General features: G+C 53.7%; 2 protein-coding genes across 4 annotated transcripts in view; one reads left to right on the forward strand and one right to left on the reverse strand.

The window, feature by feature from the left end:
- The window catches only part of Bap1 (BRCA1 associated protein 1), a 38,936-nt gene that overhangs the window by 857 nt on the left and 14,044 nt on the right, over positions 1–24,035 (forward strand). For 2 of the 3 annotated variants that reach the window (XR_002821197.1, XR_002821198.1), the window contains exons 4-16: positions 766–898; positions 1,295–1,414; positions 1,870–1,931; positions 2,013–2,155; positions 2,499–2,577; positions 3,020–3,143; positions 3,441–3,588; positions 4,064–4,248; positions 4,645–4,778; positions 5,823–6,301; positions 6,418–6,575; positions 6,921–7,013; positions 7,129–7,201. Coding sequence is in view for 1 of the 3 variants with exons in the window: in XM_004631662.2 (XP_004631719.1) it covers positions 766–898; positions 1,295–1,414; positions 1,870–1,931; positions 2,013–2,155; positions 2,499–2,577; positions 3,020–3,143; positions 3,441–3,588; positions 4,064–4,248; positions 4,645–4,778; positions 5,823–6,301; positions 6,418–6,575; positions 6,921–7,013; positions 7,129–7,201; positions 7,399–7,532 (2,065 nt within the window). In the remaining 2 variants the exon portion in view is untranslated. Of the gene's footprint in view, positions 1–765; positions 899–1,294; positions 1,415–1,869; positions 1,932–2,012; positions 2,156–2,498; positions 2,578–3,019; positions 3,144–3,440; positions 3,589–4,063; positions 4,249–4,644; positions 4,779–5,822; positions 6,302–6,417; positions 6,576–6,920; positions 7,014–7,128; positions 7,202–7,398; positions 8,701–24,035 lie in introns of those variants that run through there. The other variant, XM_004631662.2, reaches the window with a different exon arrangement.
- Dnah1 (dynein axonemal heavy chain 1) overlaps positions 8,791–24,035 on the reverse strand; it is a 73,232-nt gene continuing 57,987 nt past the window's right edge. Inside the window, exons 52-78 of the mRNA XM_004631693.3 lie at positions 23,784–23,955; positions 22,880–23,071; positions 22,410–22,520; positions 21,130–21,315; positions 20,600–20,791; positions 18,957–19,124; positions 18,678–18,869; positions 18,329–18,460; positions 17,698–17,823; positions 16,801–16,920; positions 16,527–16,676; positions 16,259–16,419; positions 15,467–15,692; positions 15,038–15,233; positions 14,599–14,750; positions 13,983–14,179; positions 13,607–13,751; positions 13,278–13,436; positions 13,073–13,204; positions 12,492–12,662; positions 12,238–12,417; positions 11,992–12,168; positions 11,237–11,407; positions 10,960–11,090; positions 10,321–10,672; positions 9,793–10,027; positions 8,791–9,337 (exon numbers count right to left, since the gene is read on the reverse strand). Of these exons, the coding sequence (XP_004631750.1) occupies positions 9,216–9,337; positions 9,793–10,027; positions 10,321–10,672; positions 10,960–11,090; positions 11,237–11,407; positions 11,992–12,168; positions 12,238–12,417; positions 12,492–12,662; positions 13,073–13,204; positions 13,278–13,436; positions 13,607–13,751; positions 13,983–14,179; positions 14,599–14,750; positions 15,038–15,233; positions 15,467–15,692; positions 16,259–16,419; positions 16,527–16,676; positions 16,801–16,920; positions 17,698–17,823; positions 18,329–18,460; positions 18,678–18,869; positions 18,957–19,124; positions 20,600–20,791; positions 21,130–21,315; positions 22,410–22,520; positions 22,880–23,071; positions 23,784–23,955 (4,648 nt within the window). The 3' untranslated portion in view covers positions 8,791–9,215. The remainder of the gene's footprint in view (positions 9,338–9,792; positions 10,028–10,320; positions 10,673–10,959; positions 11,091–11,236; positions 11,408–11,991; positions 12,169–12,237; positions 12,418–12,491; positions 12,663–13,072; positions 13,205–13,277; positions 13,437–13,606; positions 13,752–13,982; positions 14,180–14,598; positions 14,751–15,037; positions 15,234–15,466; positions 15,693–16,258; positions 16,420–16,526; positions 16,677–16,800; positions 16,921–17,697; positions 17,824–18,328; positions 18,461–18,677; positions 18,870–18,956; positions 19,125–20,599; positions 20,792–21,129; positions 21,316–22,409; positions 22,521–22,879; positions 23,072–23,783; positions 23,956–24,035) is intronic.

The raw sequence follows: 24,035 nt of genomic DNA on the forward strand, positions 1-24,035 counted from the left end.
GATCTCTCTCTCTCTCTCTCTCTCTCTCTCTCTCTCTCTCTCTCTCTCTCTCTGCCTGCCTCTGTCTCTTGTCTCTTGTCTCTTGTCTCTCTTTCTCCCTCTTTCTCTTTCTCTCTTTTTTCCTTTGGAAAAGGTGGATGTGAATGTTCATTTGTTTCTGTGGCTTTATTGGGCCTCAGGCCTTGGGGTCCACAGTGAGTGCTCCAGCTCTTTTTTTTCTTTTTGTACTGGGGATCAAACTCAGGACCTTAAGCTTGCCACTCAGGTGCTTATGCCACTGAGTGATCTCTCCTGCCAGGTTTTTATTTTGTATTTAGTACAGGGCTCACTACCTAGATCGACTCAGTGATCTGCTTGTGTTCAGCCTTCCAAGAGGTGCGCCACCACACCCAGTCTCAGTTGCAGTGTCAGCATGCCCCGGGGGCGAGGCCGGCATGGCAGGCCAGGAATCAAACCCTGGCTGTTGTGCTCTGCCTAAGTAGGCGCTTTAGCCTGCTGAATTATCTGGCCCTCAAGATTTTTTAAAAATCTAATTCAAAACCATAGACTTCATAGGGAGAGTCAGTGAGTTGATTCCCAGAGCACCATGGCTGGCTACACCTGATGCTTGACTCTGTGGCAGCCCTGTGGGGCACAAGGGCCAAGGGCCACAGTGGATATAGTATTGCCAGGGACAGGTAGGGTCATGGCAGGAGCTCCCGACATGGTACAAAGTAATAGGGGAAGGAAGAAGAGGATGCTCAAGTCCTTTTCTTACTTTGCCAGCCCTGTATATGGATTCATCTTCCTGTTCAAATGGATAGAAGAACGCAGGTCCCGTCGCAAGGTCTCTACCTTGGTGGATGATACATCTGTGATTGACGACGATATTGTGAATAATATGTTCTTTGCCCACCAGGTATGTTGGGCTCTGTGCTTGTTTGAGGGTACAATGCTGCTTTTTGTTGTTTGGTTTTAGTGTTGGAAGTGGAAGTAAGGAACAGGAGCAGGAGATAGGTATATACCAAAGGTGATAGTTTTGGTAACTCCTTTTTTTAAAAAAAATTTATTTATTTAGGAAACTTCTTGGTGGAAGAAAACCAGCTCTTACTCAGTAGAAGAAATAGTTTTAGAGTAAGGTAGCATCTCAGTTCACTCTCCATGTCCCCAGACACTTGTACATGTTATAAGAACAAGTATTGGGTGAGGGTGATGAAAGCCGGGAGGGTTCCTGTCTCAGAACCCATTCCTAATGAATACAGGCTGAGGGGAGTTTGGGGTGAAGAATTCTGTGTGACTGGTCTTGATTTCACAGCTGATCCCCAACTCCTGTGCCACTCATGCCTTGCTGAGCGTGCTCCTGAACTGCAGCAGTGTGGACCTAGGACCTACCCTGAGTCGCATGAAGGATTTCACCAAAGGCTTCAGCCCTGAGGTAGGCTACAGTGCCTTAATCCTGACTCACAGCTGGCTGGGCAGATCTGATCCCAAAGGGAGTTCGTAATGTTGCCACTATTTGGCTGTTTCTTTTTCAGATGACCATTAACATTACATTTGACCTACATTTAATTGTGAAAGGCAGTTGGTTTTAGGCTCAATTGTCAAGGGGAGGAGATAGATGTAGGGAAGAAATAGCCTTACATTACAGTGTCAGAATCTTCCCAGTTAGGGCTTTTCCTGTTAGGCCTCACTGCTCCCTATTTTCCACTGGTAACTATAAAGCCAGAACAGACCGTTTCTAAGGGGTACCAGTACTCTTTTCTCTCCCCTTGAAGCCCCTTAGGAAGGTTTGTGTTGCTTCAAATTCCTAAAATGCCTTCAGGTTTGCTAGGGTTTTGCCCCAGACCCACTTGAGAAGGTCTTCTGATGTGGTCTTATTCTTCCCCCTAGAGCAAAGGATATGCAATTGGCAATGCCCCAGAGTTGGCCAAGGCACACAATAGCCATGCCAGGTATGTAGAAGCGTGGCGGCCCGTATGGAGTGTGGTAGGGGAAGATGTCATGTCTGTGGGCCTGACTTTGTATTTCCCCAGGCCTGAGCCACGTCACCTCCCTGAGAAGCAGAATGGCCTTAGTGCAGTGCGGACCATGGAGGCATTCCACTTTGTCAGCTATGTGCCTATTACAGGCCGGCTCTTTGAGCTGGATGGGCTGAAGGTCTACCCTATTGACCATGGTAGGCACCTGAGCTAGGGGCCTGTTGGGTTTCTTGCTTACTTTTTGGGTGTCGAGCTTAAGGCCCTCAGGTGGTGGGACCCAGTGGCAGAGGGTGGGGTCTGAGAGCATCTAACTCTGGCTCGAAATTTACTACATTGCCTGACTAGTTTATGACTGGCTCAGCCATACTTGTCTTAACTTTTTTTTTTTTGGCAGAACCAAGGAGTAAGCTCAGGCCCTCGCGCTGGCCAGGGAAGTGCTTTTTCCACTGCCGTCTTCCCAGCCCGTCTTTACATTTTATCCTTGAATTGGTCAGACTCCCAGTTTCCCTCCTGCTGATCACTCATCTCCATCTTTCCTAGGGCCTTGGGGGGAGGATGAGGAATGGACAGATAAAGCTCGACGGGTCATCATGGAACGAATTGGCCTGGCTACTGCAGGGTAAGGGCCTGCGCTCATCCTACTCTATCCTTGTAGAGCTATGCTCCCTTAGAGGGGGATATAGGAAAGCTCAGTGATTTGTAAATTGCAAGGCCATAAGATTAATCTGGCAAGATGAGGCTTCTACTCCTTGCCTTATTTCCTGACTGGACTGCCTGTGGCCAACTTGGGATGAGCCGAAGGAGAGAGGCAGGCCGTGCTGGGACGCTAGGTGGCCCATGTGTGCTGGCTCGCTTCCTGCAGGCTCCTCACACAACCCATTGGAATGTATTAGCTCAGGTGCCTGGTGTACCTGGTGTGCCAGCTGCTGCCCACCTTCTGGGGTGGGGCCTGTCCCTACGGCAGCAGCTATAACTACATGGAGCCCTGCCAGGATATCTGCCTCAATCTGATGGTGGGTCTGGGGTGGGAGCTACTCTCACGGCTGCGGCTGTGACTGCAGGGAGCCCTACCACGACATCCGCTTCAACCTGATGGCAGTGGTGCCCGACCGCAGGATCAAGTATGAGGCCAGGCTGCATGTGCTGAAGGTGAACCGCCAGACAGTACTGGAGGCCCTGCAGCAGGTAGGTTTTCCTCTTGCCTGGCCCTGGGCCAGCCTTTCCTCCAAGGCAGCATCTTTTTCAAATCACACTGTTTTATGGATCCAAGCTTTTTCTTTACAATACTTCTCTTGTTTGAAAGGTAGAACTTGGAGCACAGAGGGAGAATAGCTTCTAAAAGAAGGTGGTTGTTGTTTGGCTGTTTGCTTCTCTGTGAATGGTGAATGGCTAGAGTCGTGACCATTGTGCTGTATCTTAGCTGTCTGAGGTGGAGGCCTACCTCTATTCTCCCTTCATCTGAACCTCAGATTCTGTTTTCAGCTGATTAGAGTAACACAGCCGGAGCTGATTCAGACCCACAAGTCTCAAGAATCACAGCTGTCTGAGGAGTTGAAGCCAGCCAGCATCAAGTCCGCCCTTGTGCTGGAGGCAGGCAGGGCCCCATCGGCCTCTGAGGGCACGCACACAGGTACTTGGCTGGGGAGCAGTGGGGGCCTCTCCTCAGCTTCAGGACCATCCCTCATAGCTTGTCTTGGGAGGGCCAAGCAAGAACTAGTGTTTGTATGTGTGTACTTGGGAAGTGGTGCAGAGGCTCCTGTGGGAGGTCTGCAGGCCAGTGCCCATGGCTGCCTCCCCTAGGAACATAAGAGAGTCATCCTTCCCTAAAAGGCACCTGTATAGGGTTGCTATTACCCCAGCCCTGAGCCCTCCCTCCCCTTGTTTTCTGTGGAGGTGTATTTTTCTGCCTCCCCTGCCTTTTTTTGTCCCCATCTCATTCTGCTGGTGAGCATGACTTAGGGCTTCTTCCTCTCTTTCTCCCAACTGGCTCAGCTGTTCTCCAGGAGGGAGGGAAAACAGTGCTGTGTAACAGGATTGGGAAGACTGGTCTTTACTTGAGGATCCAACTGAAGGTCCTCTCCCTGTGTTCTTTGTCTCTATCTCAGATGGTGCAGAGGAGGTGGCAGGTTCATGCCCACAGGCTCCAACTCATAGTCCTCCCAGCAAACCTAAGCTGGTGGTAAAGCCCCCGGGGAGCAGCCTCAATGGTGTTCCCCCCAACCCGACCCCCATTGTCCAGCGGCTGCCAGCCTTTCTAGACAATCACAATTATGCCAAGTCCCCCATGCAGGTAAGTGGGAAGCACCCTTGCAAGATTTCCTCTGAGCTTTTCAGAGGCCACAGTGGCAGTTTTCCCATGTAATCCCTTGGTGTTCACTTTCTGCTGGGGCCTGGATTTCCAGGTTCCTCTGATACTCAGAGGCCCCCTCTCTAAGGGGCATAGAGAGGCAAGGAGAGCTTGTCTGATTTGAAATCTAGTCCCCTGGGTGTGGGGTATGTTCTTAAAGGAGTCTTCTGTAGGCTTTTGTGTAGTGTCACTGGGTGGCAGCCTCTCCAGAGCCAAGTGGAGCACCTGGGAGGACTCAGTGGGTGCCTGGAGAGGGTGTTAACTTTCTTCCTGACTGTGAGTGCTGTGCCCAGCTGGTTGGGCAGCCCCTGTTCCTGACTGCCCTGGTCTCTGGCCCAGGAGGAGGAAGACCTGGCAGCGGGTGTGGGCCGCAACCGTGTTCCCGTCCGTCCACCCCAGCAGTACTCGGATGATGAGGATGACTATGAGGATGAGGAAGAGGAGGATGTACAGAACACCAACTCTGCCATCAGGTCAGCCCCGGCTCTCGGAGGCCAGCAGACTGTTCTGCATATCGCAGCCCAATGTCTGAGAGTGCTATGAGTGGATGACATTGTATACCTACAGCATGCAGGCCCTGGGGGAGGCCAGCCTGAGGGCTGACCTGGGATTACAGGCATGGTGGCGCACACCTGTAATCCCAGCCCTGGGGAGGCTGAATACAGGATGATCACTGGGAGCTCAAGTTTAGGAGCTTGAGGGAGGACTGAGCACATAGGCATGTATCAAGGCATGTTGTTGAATGTAGATTTTCAACTGGACCGTGAAGGATTGGTTGAGGAAAAAGGTGAGGGGGATGGAGTTGATGGGAATAGGGGAGGCAATACTGTTGGAAGATATGGCCTTAGCACAAGGCTGGAGTGAGGTCACTAGAATTGAGGTGTTCCTTAAAAATACCAGGCTTGGGGCTGGTGAGATGGCTCAGTGGTCTAAAGCACCTACATAGAACAAGCTCAGCAAAGCACAGGGACCGCGGTTCAATCCCCCAGCACCACATGCCAGCCAGCCCTGCCCCCTGGTGGGCTGAGCTGGCCACACACACACACACACATAAATAAATAGAAATTAAAAAAAAAAAATACCAGGCTTGGGGCCCATAAGATAGCTCAGTGGACTAAGCACCTGCTTAGGCAAGCACAGGGACTGGGATTCAATCCCCAGCACTGCATGCCGCGCCGGCCCCACCCTTGGGCATGCTGAGCCGGCAGCTGAGACCAGATATGGTGGTGCACACCTGTAATCCCAGCCCTGGGGAGGCTGAAAACAGGAAGATCACTGTGAGTCCAAGCTGCATAGTGAGACCCTGTACCAAATACATTAAAAAAATAATACTGAAGAAGAATACCAGGCTTCAGTACGTGGAGCTTAGGGTACCACAATTGGCGTGACTGGGTGAAGCTGCTTGGACCAAGTGTGAGGTGCTTTGGGGTCAGCCTGTGGAGGCTGGGCCATTCTGGATACTGCTGGTTATGTGACCTGGCCTGTTCCCTCACCTCACCTTTTCTTGGGCCCCACAGATACAAGCGGAAAGGAACAGGGAAGGCAGGGTCCTTAAGCAGTTCTGCAGATGGGCAGCTATCAGTGCTGCAGCCCAACACCATCAATGTCTTGGCTGAGAAGCTCAAAGAGTCCCAAAAAGACCTCTCAATTCCTCTGTCCATCAAGACCAGCAGCGGGGCTGGAAGTCCAGCTGTGGCAGTGCCCACGCATTCGCAGCCCTCCCCTACTCCCAGCAATGAGAGCACGGACACAGCTTCTGAAATCGGCAGTGCTTTCAACTCACCTCTGCGCTCACCTATCCGCTCCGCCAATCCGACGCGACCCTCCAGCCCTGTCACCTCCCACATCTCTAAGGTGCTTTTCGGAGAGGATGACAGCCTTCTACGTGTTGATTGTATACGCTACAACCGTGCTGTCCGTGACCTGGGTCCTATCATCAGCACAGGTCTACTACACCTTGCTGAGGATGGTGTGTTGAGTCCTCTGGCACTGACAGGTGTGTCTTGGGCTGGCTCATTGGCTACTTGGTGTCTCTGGCAGGGAGGAAGGAGGTGGCCAGGTGACCTCAGAGTGTACTGTATTCTGACATACCTTTTCATGTCCTCTTCTCAGAGGGTGGAAAGGGGTCCTCACCTTCCATCAGACCAAGCCAAGGCAACCAGGGGTCCAACAGCCCAGAGAAGGAGGTGGTAGAAGCCACAGACTACAGAGAGAAGACTGGGCTGGTCAGGCCTGGTGAGCCCTTGAGTGGGGAGAAGTACTCGCCCAAGGTAAACCTCCTTAGTGGCTTTATCTTGGCAGAGAAAAGGTCCTAGGCTGCTACTGTGCCTGTGCTGGTTTTTGCGGAACCGGGGATTGAACTCAGTCCCTTGCACTTGCCAGGCAAACACTTAATCTACTGAGCTATCTCCCCGGCTCCTGGCTTCTTGACTAGAATTTTGGTGTGAAGGCTGGTGGTTGCATTCAGATGCCAGAAAACCTTTCTGAGTTGGGTCATGGCAGAGGCCATAATAGGCCCCATGGGTCGTGGCTGCTCACCCTTGCCTCTGGCTGCCTCTTGATAGGAGAGCTTGGTGTTGGCCAACCTCCTCAGGTACTATACTGGATTTTGACAGGAGCTGCTAGCACTGTTAAAGTGTGTGGAGGCTGAGATTGCAAACTATGAGGCTTGCCTCAAGGAGGAGGTGGAGAAGAGGAAAAAGTTTAAGGTGGGTGATCTCTCCACTCCAAAGTATGTGGTCTTCTGCCCCCTCTTGAGGTCAGCTGCTTGGGGAGATGGGCTGTGCCACCCTCATACTTCTTTTTTTTTTTCTTTTTTCCCAGATTGATGACCAGAGAAGGACCCACAACTATGATGAGTTCATCTGTACCTTCATCTCCATGTTGGCTCAAGAAGGTGAGGGGCTTAGGGGTGTCTTAATTGGAGGTTCATGTCCATCAGGACTCCTGTTTCTTACAACTTATCTGAGGCTCGAGTATACTAGGCTGCGGGGATGGCTGTGAAGGCCTTGGCTTCTGGCCAGAGACTGTTGCGATTGAGAGGGTGGCCGCTGGGCAAGCAGCCACCTGCTCCAGGGTCTCTGCCTTCTGCAGGCATGCTGGCCAACCTGGTGGAGCAGAACATCTCAGTGCGGCGGCGCCAAGGGGTCAGCATTGGCCGGCTTCACAAGCAGAGGAAGCCTGACCGGCGGAAACGCTCTCGCCCCTACAAGGCCAAGCACCAGTAAGGACTTCTGGCCCTGACTACAGCCTGCTCTTGCCGTGATGCCCTCAGCAGGGGCTTTCCTTGCCCCACTTTCTTTTTCCAGTATTACCGAATAGTTCTAACCAGAGAGCTAAGGTCTTGGGAGTGGGATCCAGTCCACGCTCCCTGTGTCAAACCCTGGGGTCTGGCCGGGGGTGAGAGGGCAGGCCAACCCCATCATGCTCAGGAAGCAGCAGCTGGAGTTGGGCCACAGCTGGCTGTGGAGCAGCAGGAAATGGCCCTTCTGCCCAGGCAGCAGAATATATATTTTACCTATCAGAGATGTCTATTTTTCTGGCCTCCAACCCATCTTGCCATCATGTTAACATAGCTGGCTTCCTGACTCTGCTTTTTTGCTTGGTAGCTGTCATCCTGGTGGCTCCAGGTCCCTGTGTCATGCCAGGGTTACAATGGTAGCATCCCAACTGGGGGCCTTGGTAAACATTGGGCCCTGCTGCCCTAGGTCCAGCCACTAACCTGTCCCTGTCATGAGGAAGCCACTCCATTCCTCTTGAGAGAGTGCCAAACTCAGGGACCTGGCTGCTGCACAAGACCGGGTATGGATATTCCATTGAGGGCAGGATGGATAGCCTGCCGGGGTCCCATGACCTGAGTGGACAGGAGTGTTTGAGCTGCTTGATAGCCTGTAAAACTGTCCCAGTTCTACCTGGACATGTTGAGACTGCTGTCCATAGCAAGGCTTTGGGCCTCTTTGCCTTCAGTGTTGTGGCCCTGGCTATGGGCCTTCCTTATGCTCCCAGTTTCTGTCCCTAGAGCTGGGCCTCAGAGGAGCCCCTGCCCATCCCCTCAGTATTACCATGTCTTCCTCTTGGGAGTAGCAGAAACGGGGCTGCTTGCAGGAAGCTGGCACCACTCAGTTCTCTCTGCTGTGCCAGCTTCCTTGGCCTCTGCAGAGCACTCAGGGTGGGAGACAGCAGGATCAAGATAACCAGTTGGAGCCTGTGTGCCCAGAGGGTTGATGCCAAGGGGTAATGGGGCCAGCATTATTTCTGAAGCTCAGGCCCCACACACAGCAGGCAAGCAGGCCCCTTCTCTGTGTACATAATGACTGCAGGGGCTTGAGTACCACTTGACTCCTCTGGCTCCTATAAATACTGGATCACTAAATGAATAAAGTTGCTAAGAAATGACCCTTCCTGTGGTTGCTAGCCTGAGGTCAGGCTGAGCTAAGGCTTTGTGATCAGAGAGGTGAGAAGCAGGTATTCCTGGGGTGTCTGGTCTTCTAGGACACTAGGCTTGGGATTTAGGACCTGAGTCGAGGATCACCTGTGGACAAGTTACACTAAGGAAAGTAGGCTTGGCTTTTTTACAGACAGATCTGTCGGCCTTACCACCCAGAGTGGTGCTGGGCTCTGTCAGGGAGGTAGTGCCACCTCTGGTTGTGCCTGCTGTGCTCTCCCTGGGACCTGGAAGGGCGCATGTGTCCTTTTCATTGCAGTTGGACAGGGACTGCAGGCCACACCTCGCTCTGCTCTCTCCCGCCCCCTGATCCCATTCTTTGCTGAGGCTACTGCAGTCTTCACCCCACCCCCACCCCCACCCCCAGTAGCAATGGCTTCTACCAAGAGTGCCTCATACAAGCAATTGGCACAGCTAGACTGACTGGAAAATTCAACTTTAATGGCTCTGGCCCTTCTGTCTGAGTCTAGTAGTCCAGGGCACAGATGAGGGCCACACCACGCTTTATCCAGTGTTGCTGAGGCTGGTCAGTGGGGATCTCCACAGCAATGACATAGTTGGTAGAGTGGCCTGTGGTTGACAGTGTTCCTGGCAGGCAAGAAGTAGAGTGTTAAATTGTGCTCTGTCCTGTGAGAGCAGGGACGGGGCAAGGGACAGGCAGACAGTCAGGGACAGCATTAGGGCCCTGGCCTACGGGGAATCCTATCTATGAATGTGTCTGGCCAAAACTTAGGACTGCCTACTTCACTACACTGAAGATCAAAGAGAGAGAGAAATGATGCTAGTGATCAGTGCTGATGGACCCGAGCGGGGCTCATCCCTGCTTGTGCCCCACTGCTGTGAACACTCGCACCCCTACCCCATGGCAAGCTGGTGCTCACACATTGATGGAGGACATTAACTTGCCAGGTGGTGGCCTGGCTTTGTGTTGTCCCAAATCTGTCAGCTTCTCCGCTCAGCTAAACTGGCTAACTGGCTTGGGTTGAGCTGGGTCAGTCCTTGGCCCCCACCCATAGTGTAGGCTCCCTGCTTTGGCCCTGTACCGGCACGGGTCAGTGTCTTGTAGATGGGACACAGGTAGATGTCCTGGTTCTGAGCCTTGCGGTGATGTACTGGCAAGAGCCAGATAACAGCCATGTCTGTGTATAGCTCCTTGGGCCGAGACTCGGCCAGCTGGAAGGCGTCTGGGTCCCAGCGGGCACCTTCCAGGAACAGTCCATGGATGTAGCACCCCACTTTGGGCCTTTCCTTGAGTTCTGAGGGTGACTGGTCCATCACCTGTGGCAGACACACACACATATACCCATACCTACACCCGCAATCTAGGCCAGGGTTTTAGTCAGAAGGTGCACACTGCCTCCTGAGCGTTCCTGTCTGCCTGCCCGCATGCCCATTACTTACCTGCCATTTTAGCCTGTGAATTCTGACTCTTCGGGTCTCTCCTGGCTGGGTCTTCTCCCCACTTCCTGTTCAGGGCTACCCCAAATACCAGGCAGCTATTGCCTCAGTGCCCCTTCTGCCTAAGCTGTGCCCCACCTTGTCACCTGACCTGGCCCTGGCTGTGTCCACACCTTGAAATCAAAGGAGATGATGTCGATGGAGATGACGAACTTGCGGGCAAAGTTCTGTAGAGTGCCTGTCAGGAAAGCCTGTGGGAAGAAGAAGCCGCTGATCCAGAACACAGCTGGGATGCCACCTTGGATCCAGGTGTGCAGGAAGTTCAGGCGCTGGAGCAGGTCCATGACCCATGAGGCCAGTGGCTTGAGTGATGGGTATGCTTTGGCATTCCAGAGCTCAGGCACAGTGTTGTTGTACAGGCTGGCGGCCATCAGCTCCAGCTGCGAGGACATCACCACCAGCCCCTTGAGTGCCTTGAGCAAGTCTCGCAGTGTCTGTGTGATCACTTGCAGCAGCCGGTTGTACCTGTGAGGTCAGGGCAAGCAAGCAGACAGTGAGCTGGGGTTGTGGGGCAGTGTCCCCCCTAGGTAGGGCTCAGAACATACACATGAAGAGTATAGAGCTTTGTCATGCAGCCTGGGTGCAAATCCCAGCTCTGGCTCTTCGCAAATATGTGACCTAGGAAGTCAGTTAACCTTTCTTGTTTACTCATCCATAAAATGGGAATATATAGCACTTGGTATGGCACTCATATTGTCATTACTATACAACACTCTGGCTGCTGACCCAGGTGGGGTGACAAGAGGAATTACCTAATGACCTCTTGTGCCAGTACAGTGTTCATCGACTCCTCATACAACACAGGGTACTTGGCCATCACCATTTGCAAGTTGATGGGCTCAGGCACCTGGAGCAGAATGTTGCGGGCTACCTCCTCCACTATCTGCAGCAGTGAAAAGACATGAGGGAGTAAGGCTGGCCTTTCAAGCCCTGAAGGATTCCACAGGCAAAGGCTTTCCCAGAGGAGCAGACAAGATGGTGGAGTCCGGCCTTGCCCAACCCTTGGCCCTTCCCTCTGCTGCCACTCACCTCCTCCCGGCCTTGGCTGCCTACAGAGGATGATTTGGGCTGCAGCTGGATGATGGCACCAAGCAGGGCAAAAGTCTCATTCTGGGCAAAGGTGATGTTGGCATTGTCATGCAGACCGAAGATCTCAGGCATATCGTTTAGTGGGAGACTTTTGATGTAGGAGATGTAGCCCTGGGAGGTAGGAAGCCTGCAATTGAAGGCTCTGCCATGTTCCAGGCCAACTTTCAGAGTCACCCTATCTTTGAGCAACATCTCACTTTATGTCCCCTATTTGCTGGCCCTGGCAGTAATGGGCCTGCATGGCCTCGCAGTACTGTGGTGTCCGCACTTCCCTCCCACCCCCTCACATTTCTGTCCAGCTCCCTGCTCCTCCAAGCAGCTGTTCAAACATTCCATCGTAGGCCTTCTTCATGCTGCCCACTCAACCCTGCCTTGGCTCTTCTCCCTCCATAGTTCAGTAGGAATTTGTCTTCAGACTCCTCTGACTGCAGAGCCTGGGTCCAATACCATCTTGGAGGAGCTATCCTAACCTACACAGAATAATTAGACATGGAGGCGGGGTTCACCTCTGCAGAGCCTGCTCTCCAGCAGGTAGGGACTACCTACCTTTGTACCTGGGAAATGGATTAATCAGTGAAAAGGAGCCCCTGAGGGCAGAGGTTATCGCCTCATCACCAAGTACCAAAGTGTTAGTGGCACCCTGGAGCCCCAGCCTGGTAAGTCCCCTCCTGCTCAGTCCTTGGGGGTAGTCTCACATTGAGGTCATAGGTGGGCTGGATCTGGTGGTAGATCCCTGAGTCACTGTAGCTGTGATCAGGGGAGAGCACAGCAGGCCTGTAGAAGTCTTCCAGGATGTTCATAACACAGCGGCGGTCCCAGTCATCAGTGACACGGCCTCCATAGTTGATTTCTCCTGCTGTGTACTTGAGGACCTATGGGATGGATGGGTTAGGGCCCCTGTAACTTGCACAGGCTCTTGATCCTGTTTGTTCTTGGCCCACCTTGTAAGGGATGTCATCATATTCATCTAGAAATATCTTGAGCTGGCTGATGCAGATGCGTAGGTCTCCATCTGTGAACTCATAGGGGATGTTGAAGCCCAGAGCCCCAAATTTACGACGCTCCAGTGCATTCCCATGAAACAGGCACAGAGAGAGCAGCAGGGACTTGAACTCCAACACCTACGGGAGTTGGGGACAAGAATGAGAGGTGCAGATTGGGCCAGGAAGGCAGGCATGCACCGAGTATGCCTCACCTTGCGACAGGAGTTGAGGAAGTCATCACTGAGGCTGTTGTAGGACTTCAGCAGGTTGGCCTTGACACCCCGGGGTGGCTCAATGGTCATCTTGGAGCCATTCTGCAAGATGGACACTGGAAACTTGTTACTGGGCAGACTGGTGAGCCACAGGCGGAAATCACGGTGCACCTGGGGGCCAGAGCCCGTCATGAGCATCAAGACACAAATCAGCATTGAGCTTCCTCCTGCCCAGGGACCGTGAGCTCGCCCTCTGCCTGACTCTACCTGGAGTGGGCTGGGAAAGGCTGCATTGACAAATGGTCAAGAACACGGGCTTTGGCAAGTCTTGGGGTCACCAGTCAGTGGCCCTGGGCAAGTTATCAGGCTTCAGACCCCCAGAAACTTGAGCCCACTGGGAAGATGAATACTGTTGATGCATAATATGTTTGTCAGTTACTGAACACTTGCTGCCTGCCCTGGGCTGGGCTGAGTGCTCTGTGGGATTATCTCACTTAAGCCTCATCCATCTTTCATGGCTGGATTACTACTCCCTTGAAGCAGGAGGCCCAACTGGGTCTGTGGCAGGCAGCGTGGCACACCTTGTCAGGGTTGATGTGCTCGATGAGGCGCTCCAGGGCTGGCATCCAGCTTGGTGCTAGGTGACAGTTCTGGAAGAAGACCCACTTGCCCCTCTCTATGGAGTTGCGCATCATGGCTTCTGCCCGGGGGCCCTGTGCAGGCAGGAACACAGAGTGGAGTGGGAGAATATCCTTCCAGCCCCCTCTCCCCCTGCCTAGCCCTTACCTGTCCCTGACCCAGGGAGATGGCAGAGAGCTTCTTGGAGAACTTCATCTCTTCAGCAAATTTATAGAGATCAGCAGCAGGGTCTGTGCCAGGCGACAGCACAAAGATGAGGGGCGTGGTGGAATTGGAGTCTTTGAACACCAGTGAGAGATTGGCTGTCTGTAAGAATACAGAGATGCTGGGACCACCTGGGATTGGTGGTGAGATGGGCCAGGCAGGGGAGGGGTCTCCTAGGGCTTCCAGAGAGATCTGTGGGGCGGCGTACGAGTCAAGTCCTGTCCTGGCCAATGCTGCAAAGAATTTCATCTTTGCAGGGTCCCAGCACTTGCCTGGGGCTCAATGAAGCGTGGTTCCAGGTTAGTGGCCACAAAGTCCTGCATGGCGTTGGTAACCTTATCTCCACGTAGGCAGCGGAGGACCAGCAGCTTCTGGAACTGGTCCAGGTACTGGTCCCAGATGCCAGGCAAGGGTTCCCTGAAACAAGTTGCCCTGAAAGCCAGTCTGAGGGGAACCACTGGCCCCAAGGATTCTGACATGTGGATAGCAGGGGAGAGTGGGCCTCCTGAGAGTATGAGTTTGGAGGTACATCAGAGATCGGGCCACAGCTGAGGGTAATTCAGCCGTGAGAAGGCTCCTGTTTAGATCTATTTCTGGGGTCTTGGCTACGTGATGTGCTACCCTACCACAGCCTGGGACCCTGCTTACCGGTGGGGCTCAAGGCTGTCGAAGATGGCCTGGAATTTTTCCAGGTGTTTTACAAAATCAGAGGGGAAAGCGGAAAAGGTTGGCAAGTTTGACAGTGCCAGGATATCTCGCCAGGCTCGTTCTGACAGCCAACCTGGTGCAGGGTTCTCAGTCATGGTCTGGATGGAGCCCCCAGACAGGAGGTGGCGCCACTCACCCTGGAAGGGGACCATGCATGTTGTAGCCACCTTGCCAGCTCCTTACCTCTAGGCACCCCACCCAGAGAAACAGAGCTGCCCTTGGAGGTATTGCTCAAATAGGTCTGGTTTAGTGTCTCTACTTTGCTCTTTCTTAGATATGTGCTCACTGGGGCTTCTAGCTCTGGACTGCCTGTGCCTGAGGACAGTGGCTATGCACAGCACCTTCAAGGCTCTAAGAAGGCTTGTGCTCACAGCATTGGTTGGGCCATACCCCAGGTTTCCTGTTGTATTTAACCAAGGAATTGTGCTTCTTTGAGCCTCTGCCCTTCCATCTTGCTGTACCCTCATGCCTGGTTTCCCTTAATCCACCCTTCTCTCCCTGGCCCACAACAGGGCAACTGCTCAGGCAGCCCTTGGCCAGCTCCCTGCCCCTGCACCTGGTTGATCTTGCCCTCATTCATCATGATGCGGACACACAACAGGAAGGCGAACATCAGCTTGTGCTTTTCAAAGAGGCTGCGGCAGACGTTGGTGTAGAGGCTGTATGTCAGATAGCGGTTGATGTTGCTGATGCGCTTTTTCAGGTTGTCTGCAGGGTGGAGAGGTGATGGTGGAGTGCAGGGAGATGAGAGAAGGAAGCTTCCACAGTTTTGGCTAATTTTTGGTAGCCATCAGGGAAGCCTGAGCATCCTCTTGGGCAGCTTGTTTTCTCAGTAATGGGATCCCCAGAAGGGTAGGGATCAGTGGGCATGTTCTTAGGTACCATGAGGCTGATTGATGTGAGGGGGTGTGCCAGGGAATGTGAATGTGTGCCTCACGGTGGGAATGTGTCCAATCTGTCAGAGTGGGCCAGCTCTGCCTGTGTGCCAGGGTTACCTGCCCTCTCTGAGTTGGCAATGCCTGAGAGGAAGATGTTGAGGAACCATTCGAGGGAGTACTGGTACATGGGGTCCACATTCGCCAAGTCAGACACACAGAAGAAGAGGATCTGGGTACGGACAGCCACAGGTATGTACTCCATGCGTGTGAGGTCAATGTCCTTCTCTGTCTGCTCTGCAATCTTGACCTTGGTCTGGGGACACAGTAGGAGGATATTAGGCCCAGATAGAGTGACAGGGCCAGGGAGATAGCTCAGTAGAATAAGCATTTGCCTGGCAACCGCAAGGGCCTGAGTTCAATCCCCGGTTCCACCAAAAAACAAAAAAAGAACAGAGTAGAAGATAGAGGTGGATAAAGATAGGGGCTAGGCCTGGGAGAGGGGGAAGAGGGGGGACTGGCCCAAGGCAGGAAGAGGCAGTTGCCCACCTGGATCTCAGCAGCTTTCATCTTGGAAGCCTCTAGCACTTTGATGAGCTCCATGTCATCCACGGGGTTACCCTCAGAGGAGCTGAGCCGGTATAGGATCTGGTCTTCGATGTCCTTTAGTTCCTGCCTCATCTTGGCGTTACTGATAATCAGCTGGTTCTTGGCCTCCTCTAGGTCGGGTCGCTCTTCAGCCACTACCTGGCCCAGCAGCTGGTCCTCTAGGCCACTGCCAAGGTCAGGAGGCACCATGTTGTAACACCTGGTAAGCCCCAGAGGGCCACCTTCAAGCCTGCTCACTTATCTACCTGTGCCCCCTGGGGCTCTTATGAGTCCAGCATCCTACCCGGGTCCACCAGAGGGCCTGGGCTCCATCACAGGTTATGGGCTAGCACACAACCTGCTTTCAATTTTTAATGGTGCTCAGTGAGATTGCTGGTGTTACCCCTGAACCCAGTAGTCTGGAACTCCAGCAGGACCTGGCCAGTTGGACCTCGAGTCTCTGAACAGTTCTTCCTCAAAGGAGGGGCCTATAGGTGATAGATCTCAAGGACCTTTGTACCCACTGACTTGTGGCTATGGTAGTGTCAGTGTTGACAGACAGCAGGCCTGTGGGGTGAGGGCAAGAGATCTAAGGTGGAAACAGTGGCAGCCCAGAGGGCTGGTGGAGGGGATGCAGGTGCCTGGGAGGGAGCTGGTGGAGCCCCTGAGTGGCTATTCAGCATGGAACAGCAAAGCAACAGCCAGGCAGGAGGAGGTAGAGTGGGTGATTGGGTCCCTTGGGTGGGGGCTTACCTGGGTGACAGGGTGAAATTGATGAGGGTGAGTTTGGTGGAGATCTCAGGTGTGTAGTGTGGGTTGGGAAGCTTGGTAGTGATGTACATCCTGAAGTCCTCATGGTAGGGGATCACCGTGTCCCCCAGCTTCAGCACTGTGTTCCCCTGCTGCTTGTACGTCTGTGGTGGGTGGAATGGGCAGGCGCTGGGGCCTGAGCTGTGCCAGTGTAGTGTTGGCAGCTCCCTACCCAGGCCTATGGCCCAGTCCCCCTGCCCCACAGGCCCACCTGCTTAAGCAGCACAGGCTCCAGGGCCGGGTCAAGCTCCTCGCCCACATTCTCCAGGAGGCATGGCTTGCCAAAGCGGATGGCATTCTCCATGCTACGCAGAAAGTCGCGGTCACTCAGCTTAAACACATCCAGCCCATTGTCCTTTTCCTGCAGGAGAAAAGAGATAGGTGGGACCGGAAGGCTGAGAGCCACCTGAGGCTGCTTCCGCTGCACCTGCTGCACCTGGCTATTGTGGGGTGGCACTCCTGGCAGTGTGGGCAGGAAGGCTCACCATGTTCTTGATCCATTTGTTGGCCTGGCTCTGGGGGTCAATGAAGTGGGTCCAACGCTGGGAGAACTGATTGATGACCCCATTCTCCACTGACAAAGTGTCATTGGGAAGGCCAGCAATCTGTGGAAGGCCAGATGTCAGACTGGGTCAGGGCTGTTATACAAGCAGGGGGCCCCATGAGGTAAACTACTCCAAACCTCATGCTTTGGCTGAATTTGTTTTTATTGCACCGTGTGTGTGTGTGTGTGTGTGTGTGTGTGTGTGTGTGTGTGTGTAGGGGGCAGGTGATGGGGGGGGTAGTCTTGATCGCCAAGGTCTCTGCTGCTTTTTTTTTTTTTTTTTTTGTGGAGCCAGGCATGGAACTCAGGCCCTTGCGCTTGCCAGGGAAGTACTTATTCCACTGAGCTATCTCCCCGGCTCTGCTTCCTTTGTGCTCCTGATTCCCTCTTTTGCTGACACTTATGTCCTAATGCTTGCTGAATTGTCATTCAGTGACACCATCTTCATGGAACCCACACCCCATTGGCCCTCCTGGCCTTTGCCCATACTTGGCCGTCTTCCTATGGCCCCTTTGTTTTCTCTCTTTGCCAACTTACTCTGTCTTTTAGGGCCTAACGTGGACATGACTTCTGTTAGGACATCTTTCCTAACCTTTACCTGGACAGTTTTCCTATGCCACCCCACACTCTTGGCTAGCATTTGTGCCTTCTTGATTCAGCTCTCTCTCTCCCTCACTGACCCACCACCCTCTTGCAGGGCCCAGGAATATTCAGGAGAGGCACCTTCAAGTCTGGTCCCAGAAGGGAGGGTGGGAAGGAAAGGACGCAGGAGGCTCCTGGCCTCACTGGACCATGCTGCAGCCCAGCCTGGTCTCTCCTGCCCCCCTGGGGTGAGCACCTGCCATGATCGGATCTTCACGGGATTCCCCAGCGTTCCAATTAGTGTGGGCTCAGAAGTATGTGGTACCTGATGGACTGTAAGCTGCTTGACCCACTGGTCGTAGAGTGCCGTGCGATACTGGCCCTGGGGAGACGCCAGACATAGGGCTATCACACCAGACTCCATGGCCCTTCCTCCCTGTGCTACATGGTAGCCTGCCAGGTGCCCATGAGGCCCGAGGTCTGGTATGGAAGCAGAGCTGTATACTAGTCCCACTCAGGGTGACCTGCTTGGATTCCACAGACCTCACCCCCTCAGCTGTGAGGCAGGGCAATGGCAACACTTTCCACCCATCTGGTGATTGTGAGGATTAAATGGGGGCCACCATGAAGCGTTTTAAGTGTTGGAGCAGAGCGTGGCACATGCAGGTGCTGGTGTGAGTGCTCGCACATTCCCCCAGAAGGCTCTTCTGGCCCTTTTGTGCACTGCTGCATCCCCAGTACCTGGCTCACACAAGTGGCCTGCTGAGGACTTGCTGAATGAGAGTGGGAGGGAAAGGCCACCTACAGGCTGCCCTGTGGAGGTGAAGCCTCAGGAAAGGCCTCTCTAGGAGGGGAGACTGATTAGAGGCAACTCTGTGGCTGCTTACCGTGAAGGGGCCCAGGTAGGCCACAAAGCCGGCAGCAACTAGCACGTTGCCCGAGATGTTGTCAAGCATGTTCTCCAGGTTCTCCACTGTCTCCTGCCAACGCACCTTCTCATCTGACAGCCCGTTGATGAGCTGTGGAGGGGGTATGGTCAGCTCCACAGAACCCCTTCCCTGGCCCTTCCGGTGTGGGCTCTAGGAGGTTGTGCTGGGGGCAGCGGCGGGCCCCATGATGCAGCCCTTGTGAGTGCTAAGGAGAAGGTATGGGCAGGCCCCCAGAGCCCCCTCCCTGGGCCCCTGTGGGCCCTGTCGGGTGGGCATGCTCGTGGACACACGGAGGAGCGGTACGCACCTTGTCAGCGCGGCCCAGCCGCTGCTCACACTGCTCACACTTCATTTCCAGCTCTTCTTTCTTAGCAATGCATTCTCGGTACTTGGCCTGCATGGTGGCAATGCCATCCTCCACCTCACGCAGGCGATGCTTGGCCTCCTCCAGGATCCTCTGTGTCACCTCCAGGTCATCCTGGGCCTCCCTTAAGGCTTGCTACAGGCAAGGGGAGGGAACCAGGTCAGCTTGTCTCGGAGTACCTGGGAGGGGACTCGGCCACCACCAGCTCTGCCTGGTCCTTACCCGCTTGGGCTCCACAGCCTTGGCCACGAAGTGGTACTTGTGCATGGCCCGCACCCACTGGCAGATGGAGGTGCAGGCCTTGGACACCTTGGCAATGGCAGCTGGTTGGAACTCCTCATTGTCAATGTACGGCTGAATGGCCTTGATCACAGCCTCCCCAATGTTGTCCTGGTGTGGGATCATGCATGGGCCTCAAGAGGCTGCTTCCCACACCTGGTGGGGGAGGGGCTCTTGTGGGAGGTGGGGCCACTGTGTGACCCCTGTATCCTGCCTCTCTGCTCTCTAGAAGGGCTGGCCAGACGAGGAATCTCTGGGTTGCTGGGATTTCACATAAATTTCCAGAAGCCTCAAGATCTGACAATACACAAGCTCCCATTAAAATTCTCATTCCAAGACAAGGGCTGCTTTCTGAGCGGCAGCTTCAGTGGCATGGAAAGAGTGAGTGGTTTGGGGTCTCCACCACTGCTTGGATGAGCGTAGGAAGCTGCACTGATAACAAGCTTCCAGGGCCGGAGCTCCCGCCAAGCACTGGCCCTGAGCGGCCCTGGCCTGCGTGCTTTGCCCAGAATGGCTTGTTTAGTCCTTGGGGCCTCTAGTTTCCTGCCTAAAGGGAGAGGAAGAAGAATGGTGAAGCCCAAAGGGGATCTAGCTGCTGCTGAGACCTGAGGGCAGCTGCTGTGCCTATCTCCAAGCTCAGCATGCCCAGCCCCTGCACCAACATGTTGTGGGGTGAGGGTTGGGTGGCCCATATGGGTTAGGCAGCTGCTCCTTGCGCAATTGCCAGGATGGACAGGGCCCTCCTGCAGGGAACTGTGGGCTCCAGGCTGACCCAATCATGGGACAGCCCCTAGAGAGCACATGTCAAGAGGGACAGAGAAGTCCAGAGGGACACAGGGGAACCCGAAACTCAGGTGCTGAGGCTATGAGACAAAGGTGATGGTGATGGTCTTGGTTTTAAGGCCATAGTGCTCCAGATTGAAAAGGGTGCAAAATAATACCCAGGCTGTGGAGTCTTGCAGTGGCTGCAGGTGACATCCTATGGGGCATAGGAGCCTGCTTTGATTATAATTTTCCCAACACCCATCTATTGGTGGGTACCTGTCACCCTACTGATATAGGAGACAGGGTGTGGCATAACTGGCTCCAGGAAATGAACCGGTTCTGTTAATCACAAGATTCCCGGTCACAGCAGGATCCCATATGTAGAATTTCTTGTGTGCTCCCATGAGATGTGGATGGCATAAAAGATCCCAGCCATCACAGAAAGCCCAATCCTGAGTTCCCACGATAGCCTGTGCCATGCTTCTCAGATGGGAAAGCGTACTCTTATTTTTGCTTTTACCGTCTTTTTTCCTTTGTTTGACCCAAGCTCGCCCTGCAGAGCTGGCTTATTCCATACCATTTACTCTGCATTTTTCAAATAAAATTTTGGCACTGTTTTTGGCCTGTTTTGTCCACTTCTTTGAGGCAAGAAGGGCCTGGAATGCTTTTGACTGGTGAGCCATTTCTAAAAACTACCCTATAACACTACCTCTATGCTCCACCATCCCTGTGGAGCAGAACCTGGGGTGGGGCAGGCTTCTCTCCAGTTTCCCTGTCCTGCTAGGTCCCTTTGGGTCTGCCCGAGTGCCTGGGACACTCACCTTGTCAAACTTGAAGAGGCCTTCGAGGAAGCGGCCTGGGTCCTGTAGCAGCCCCTTGCCTGGCTCCCAGTAATCATCCACTTTGGAGCCTGGCTTGTCCCCAGCCACCTTCTTGGGCTTGATACCCTTCATGATGCACACAGCTTCGATGACCAACTTCACACCTGGCGGTGGCCGTTGCATAGCACGTACCTGTGGGGCCAATCACGAGGTAGGGAAGAGGGTGGTCCCTCCCTGAGCAGCTCCCTCTGGTCAGGGACACTGCCAGACAGGGTGGGGCCACCAATCAATCTGCTATGGCCACAGAACAAAGAGCATGCCTAGAGATTACCTGAGGTTGGCTTCAGCTTGGGGACTGGCCCAAGGAGGGCAGGGCACACAGCTAGAGTCTAGCCCCAGGTCTGGCCTCACCTCTTGGCATGTGGCCCCCAAAGGATGTGAAGAGGGAGGGCCTAGGAACACCACTGGGACTCAGAAGGACATCGGAGAAGCGTGTGAGAGTGACCGCCAAGAGAAATCCAACTACCCACCTCAGTCACATCATTTTTGTTGAGGTTACGCAGGCTGGCCAAGGCTGCGTCTAAGGCTGGCAGCGCCTCATCCAGATCTTTCTGAGCATCATCAGCAATAGCTTGCGCCTTCCTGGCCTTCTCATTGGCTTTGATCTCCTCAGCCTGCACGGAATTCCGGGTCTCCTCAGCAATGGCTGTATCCACCTTGGGGATGGCACAACGGAAGAGCTCAGGGTTAGCGGCAAGCATGCCCTTCTTTCTCTCATTTGTACCTCAGACTCCCCAGAAGGAAGGAAGAGGTTGGAGGGTTCCATGCTCAGGGCATCTCCCAGTCGTGACAAGCTGTAGCAGCTGGGAAGCCAGAAGCCCTTTCCACATGCTGAGCCATCATCATGGGCCTGGTGTGGGGCTCGGGGCTTTCCACGTTTGAAGATTGCTATGGTTTGTGTTTAGTTGTCCCTCTAAAGCTTCATGCAGTCATGGGGCAGAGTTCTAGATTTCATGATTAGTTCATGATCCAGTGCTGGGATTATGGGAGAGTGCTACACCCAGATAGCCTGAAGGCAACATAAAGGAGCCGGACTTGCTCTCTGCAGCCATTGTTGTTACCACTGCCTTTTGCTCTCTGCTCTTTGCTGCCACCATGAAGGGTTGATCTCTGCCATGTACCGCTCTGTCTTGGAGCCAGCTGAGTATGAACTGAAACCTCCAGTAACTGGGAGCTAAATAAACCTTTCCTTCGTTTTGGGTGGGTATTTGTCCCAGCAACGAGAGAGGAGTAACTGAGACAAAGATACCTGCGCCATAGGGAAGCTCCTGAGCCCACAGGGCCGCTTCATGCATGCCAGAGAATGACACGCCGCCCACCTCTCTTCCCGGAAAATTTTGGAAAACCTTGGCTTTGAAACACTTGAGCACTTCTTCCAGAAAACTCCCTCAATGAATATTCGAGTCTGTGACGTTTACTGGGAAGACTCAGGCCTCAGAGGTGTCCTTGTGCTAGCAGAATCTGCGCATCTGCCTGAAGCCCCCGCCCCGCCTGCGCTTATCCGCGCTGTTTGGTGCTGTTTGGGTTTATTTGCCTTGCTCTTCACCGCTCTCAGCAAGTGCCTGGCATAAAATAAGTCTGACTACGCATCTGTCAAGCAAACGAATAAGTACTGAATGAGGAAACAGGTACATGAAGGCTGACTGCCTTGCTTGGGTCAGGTAGGAAGCAATCTGTGGCTGTTTAGAGATGCTGCCCTCAGACAGGGTCAGGTATCTATCTAGGAGGGGAGTCCGGGAGCGTCCCCAACCTTGATCTGATCCATAGTGTATATGGTGTCCTTGGCAGCCTCTTCCAGCAGGGGACGCATAATCTCTAGCTCCTCTTGCATCTTGGCCACATCCTCAGAAGTGCGAAGTAACTATGGATGGGGGATATGGAAAGTAAAACAGATATGACAGAGACCATGGAGAGATTCAGGCCTGGTAAGTGCTGGCCAGAACCTCCTGCTGGGCCACTCCAGTTCTTGAGACAGAGGCCATGGCAGCTTCAGTGGCCATCAGGTTTCTGGGTAAACTCTAAAGAAAGGGGCCCATGGATTTCTCCAAGAATCCATGGGGTAATTAATGGCTTGCCTTTGGCTGATAAAGTTTATTCTTTCACTAAGTGAGAGCCACCTATTTAAACACTGGGCTCCAACTGAGAATGCTGAGTCACCCTGGTGCCCGGGTAGGACCATGGGCAGCTGGCCCCTGTCCATGTGGCTTCTCGCAAGCCCACCTTGTCAAGGCCACTCTTCATGCGGTTTTTGGCAGTTTTCAGCTCCAGTTTCTTCTGTCCAATGAGGATGGAGAAAATATTGAGCAGCTCCAGATAGCTCTTGGGGGTCACATAGTTGTGGCGGGCCAGCTCTGCGAGGTACTCCACGCACTTCTTAGACACTGACTGGTGTATATACACGCAGATCTGAATCTGTGAAGGGGAGATCACCACTGCTGGTTTCGTGGCAATCCCAGCAAAGACGGAGCACTCAGTGCCCCCAAAGTCACTGTAGCCTGGTCCTGAGGAGGGACCCGTGGAAAACCTCCAACCTTATGCTTACTTTCTCCTCAGAGTCTTACAAATTCCAGGTCAAGCTCATCTCTTATGTAGATGAAAAACCTAGGGCCCACCCAGAGAAGTCAAGGATAGAGTTGGCTTTGAACATGGACCTGGTGTCTCCTAGCTATAGCCCAGTGACCTTGTCACAGTTCCCATGGTCTGCCTCTCTCTGAAAGCCCCAAGGTGGTATCCCCCAGAGGCTGGACTCAGAGGGAGGAAACAGGCAAAGCCAAGCAGAGATGGGCAGGGAACTGTTGGCTTTACCCTAGCTCCTGGCCAGGGGAATATCCCTCTCTAAGGTCAGGCCAGACAAATGGAGCTGACCCCATCAGTGGTCTATGGAGTTGTGTCAGGGGACTCTTTGAAGAAAGCTGCCATGAAACACTCAGTGAATAAGGAAGCTTCAGCCATGTGGCTATGTGCTGAGTAACAACATCCCTGGGAGGGGCTGACTCAAGGCTATCTGGCAGAAAGGCTAACTCAGTGGTAGGCCTGAGACTCTTACCTAGGCCTCAGTGACCCCAAGTCCATGCCCAAAATAAGGCAGTTCTCCCCAGAGCTTGTGCCTCACCAAGACACCTACCAGTCCTTCAATTATTTCAGAGGAAGATTCCAATTCTGGGATCTCGTTCAGGAACGTGGCAGCCACAGACTGCAGCGCCTCGGCCGGCCACTCATTAAACCAGTCAATGGTACAGCAGTTGACGAGGGAGGGGAACTGCCTCAGGCGAGCTCGGAAGACCTCTCCAATGGGGCTGGGGGAGCCAGGCATGCAAGTGAGGCCCAAGGACAGGGACTTAGGCCCCCAAGAACCCAGGACTCAGGGCCCAGCCTC

Source organism: Octodon degus, unplaced genomic scaffold, assembly GCF_000260255.1.
Source record: "Octodon degus isolate 3935 unplaced genomic scaffold, OctDeg1.0 scaffold00043, whole genome shotgun sequence".
In the NCBI taxonomy this organism is placed as follows: domain Eukaryota; kingdom Metazoa; phylum Chordata; class Mammalia; order Rodentia; family Octodontidae; genus Octodon; species Octodon degus.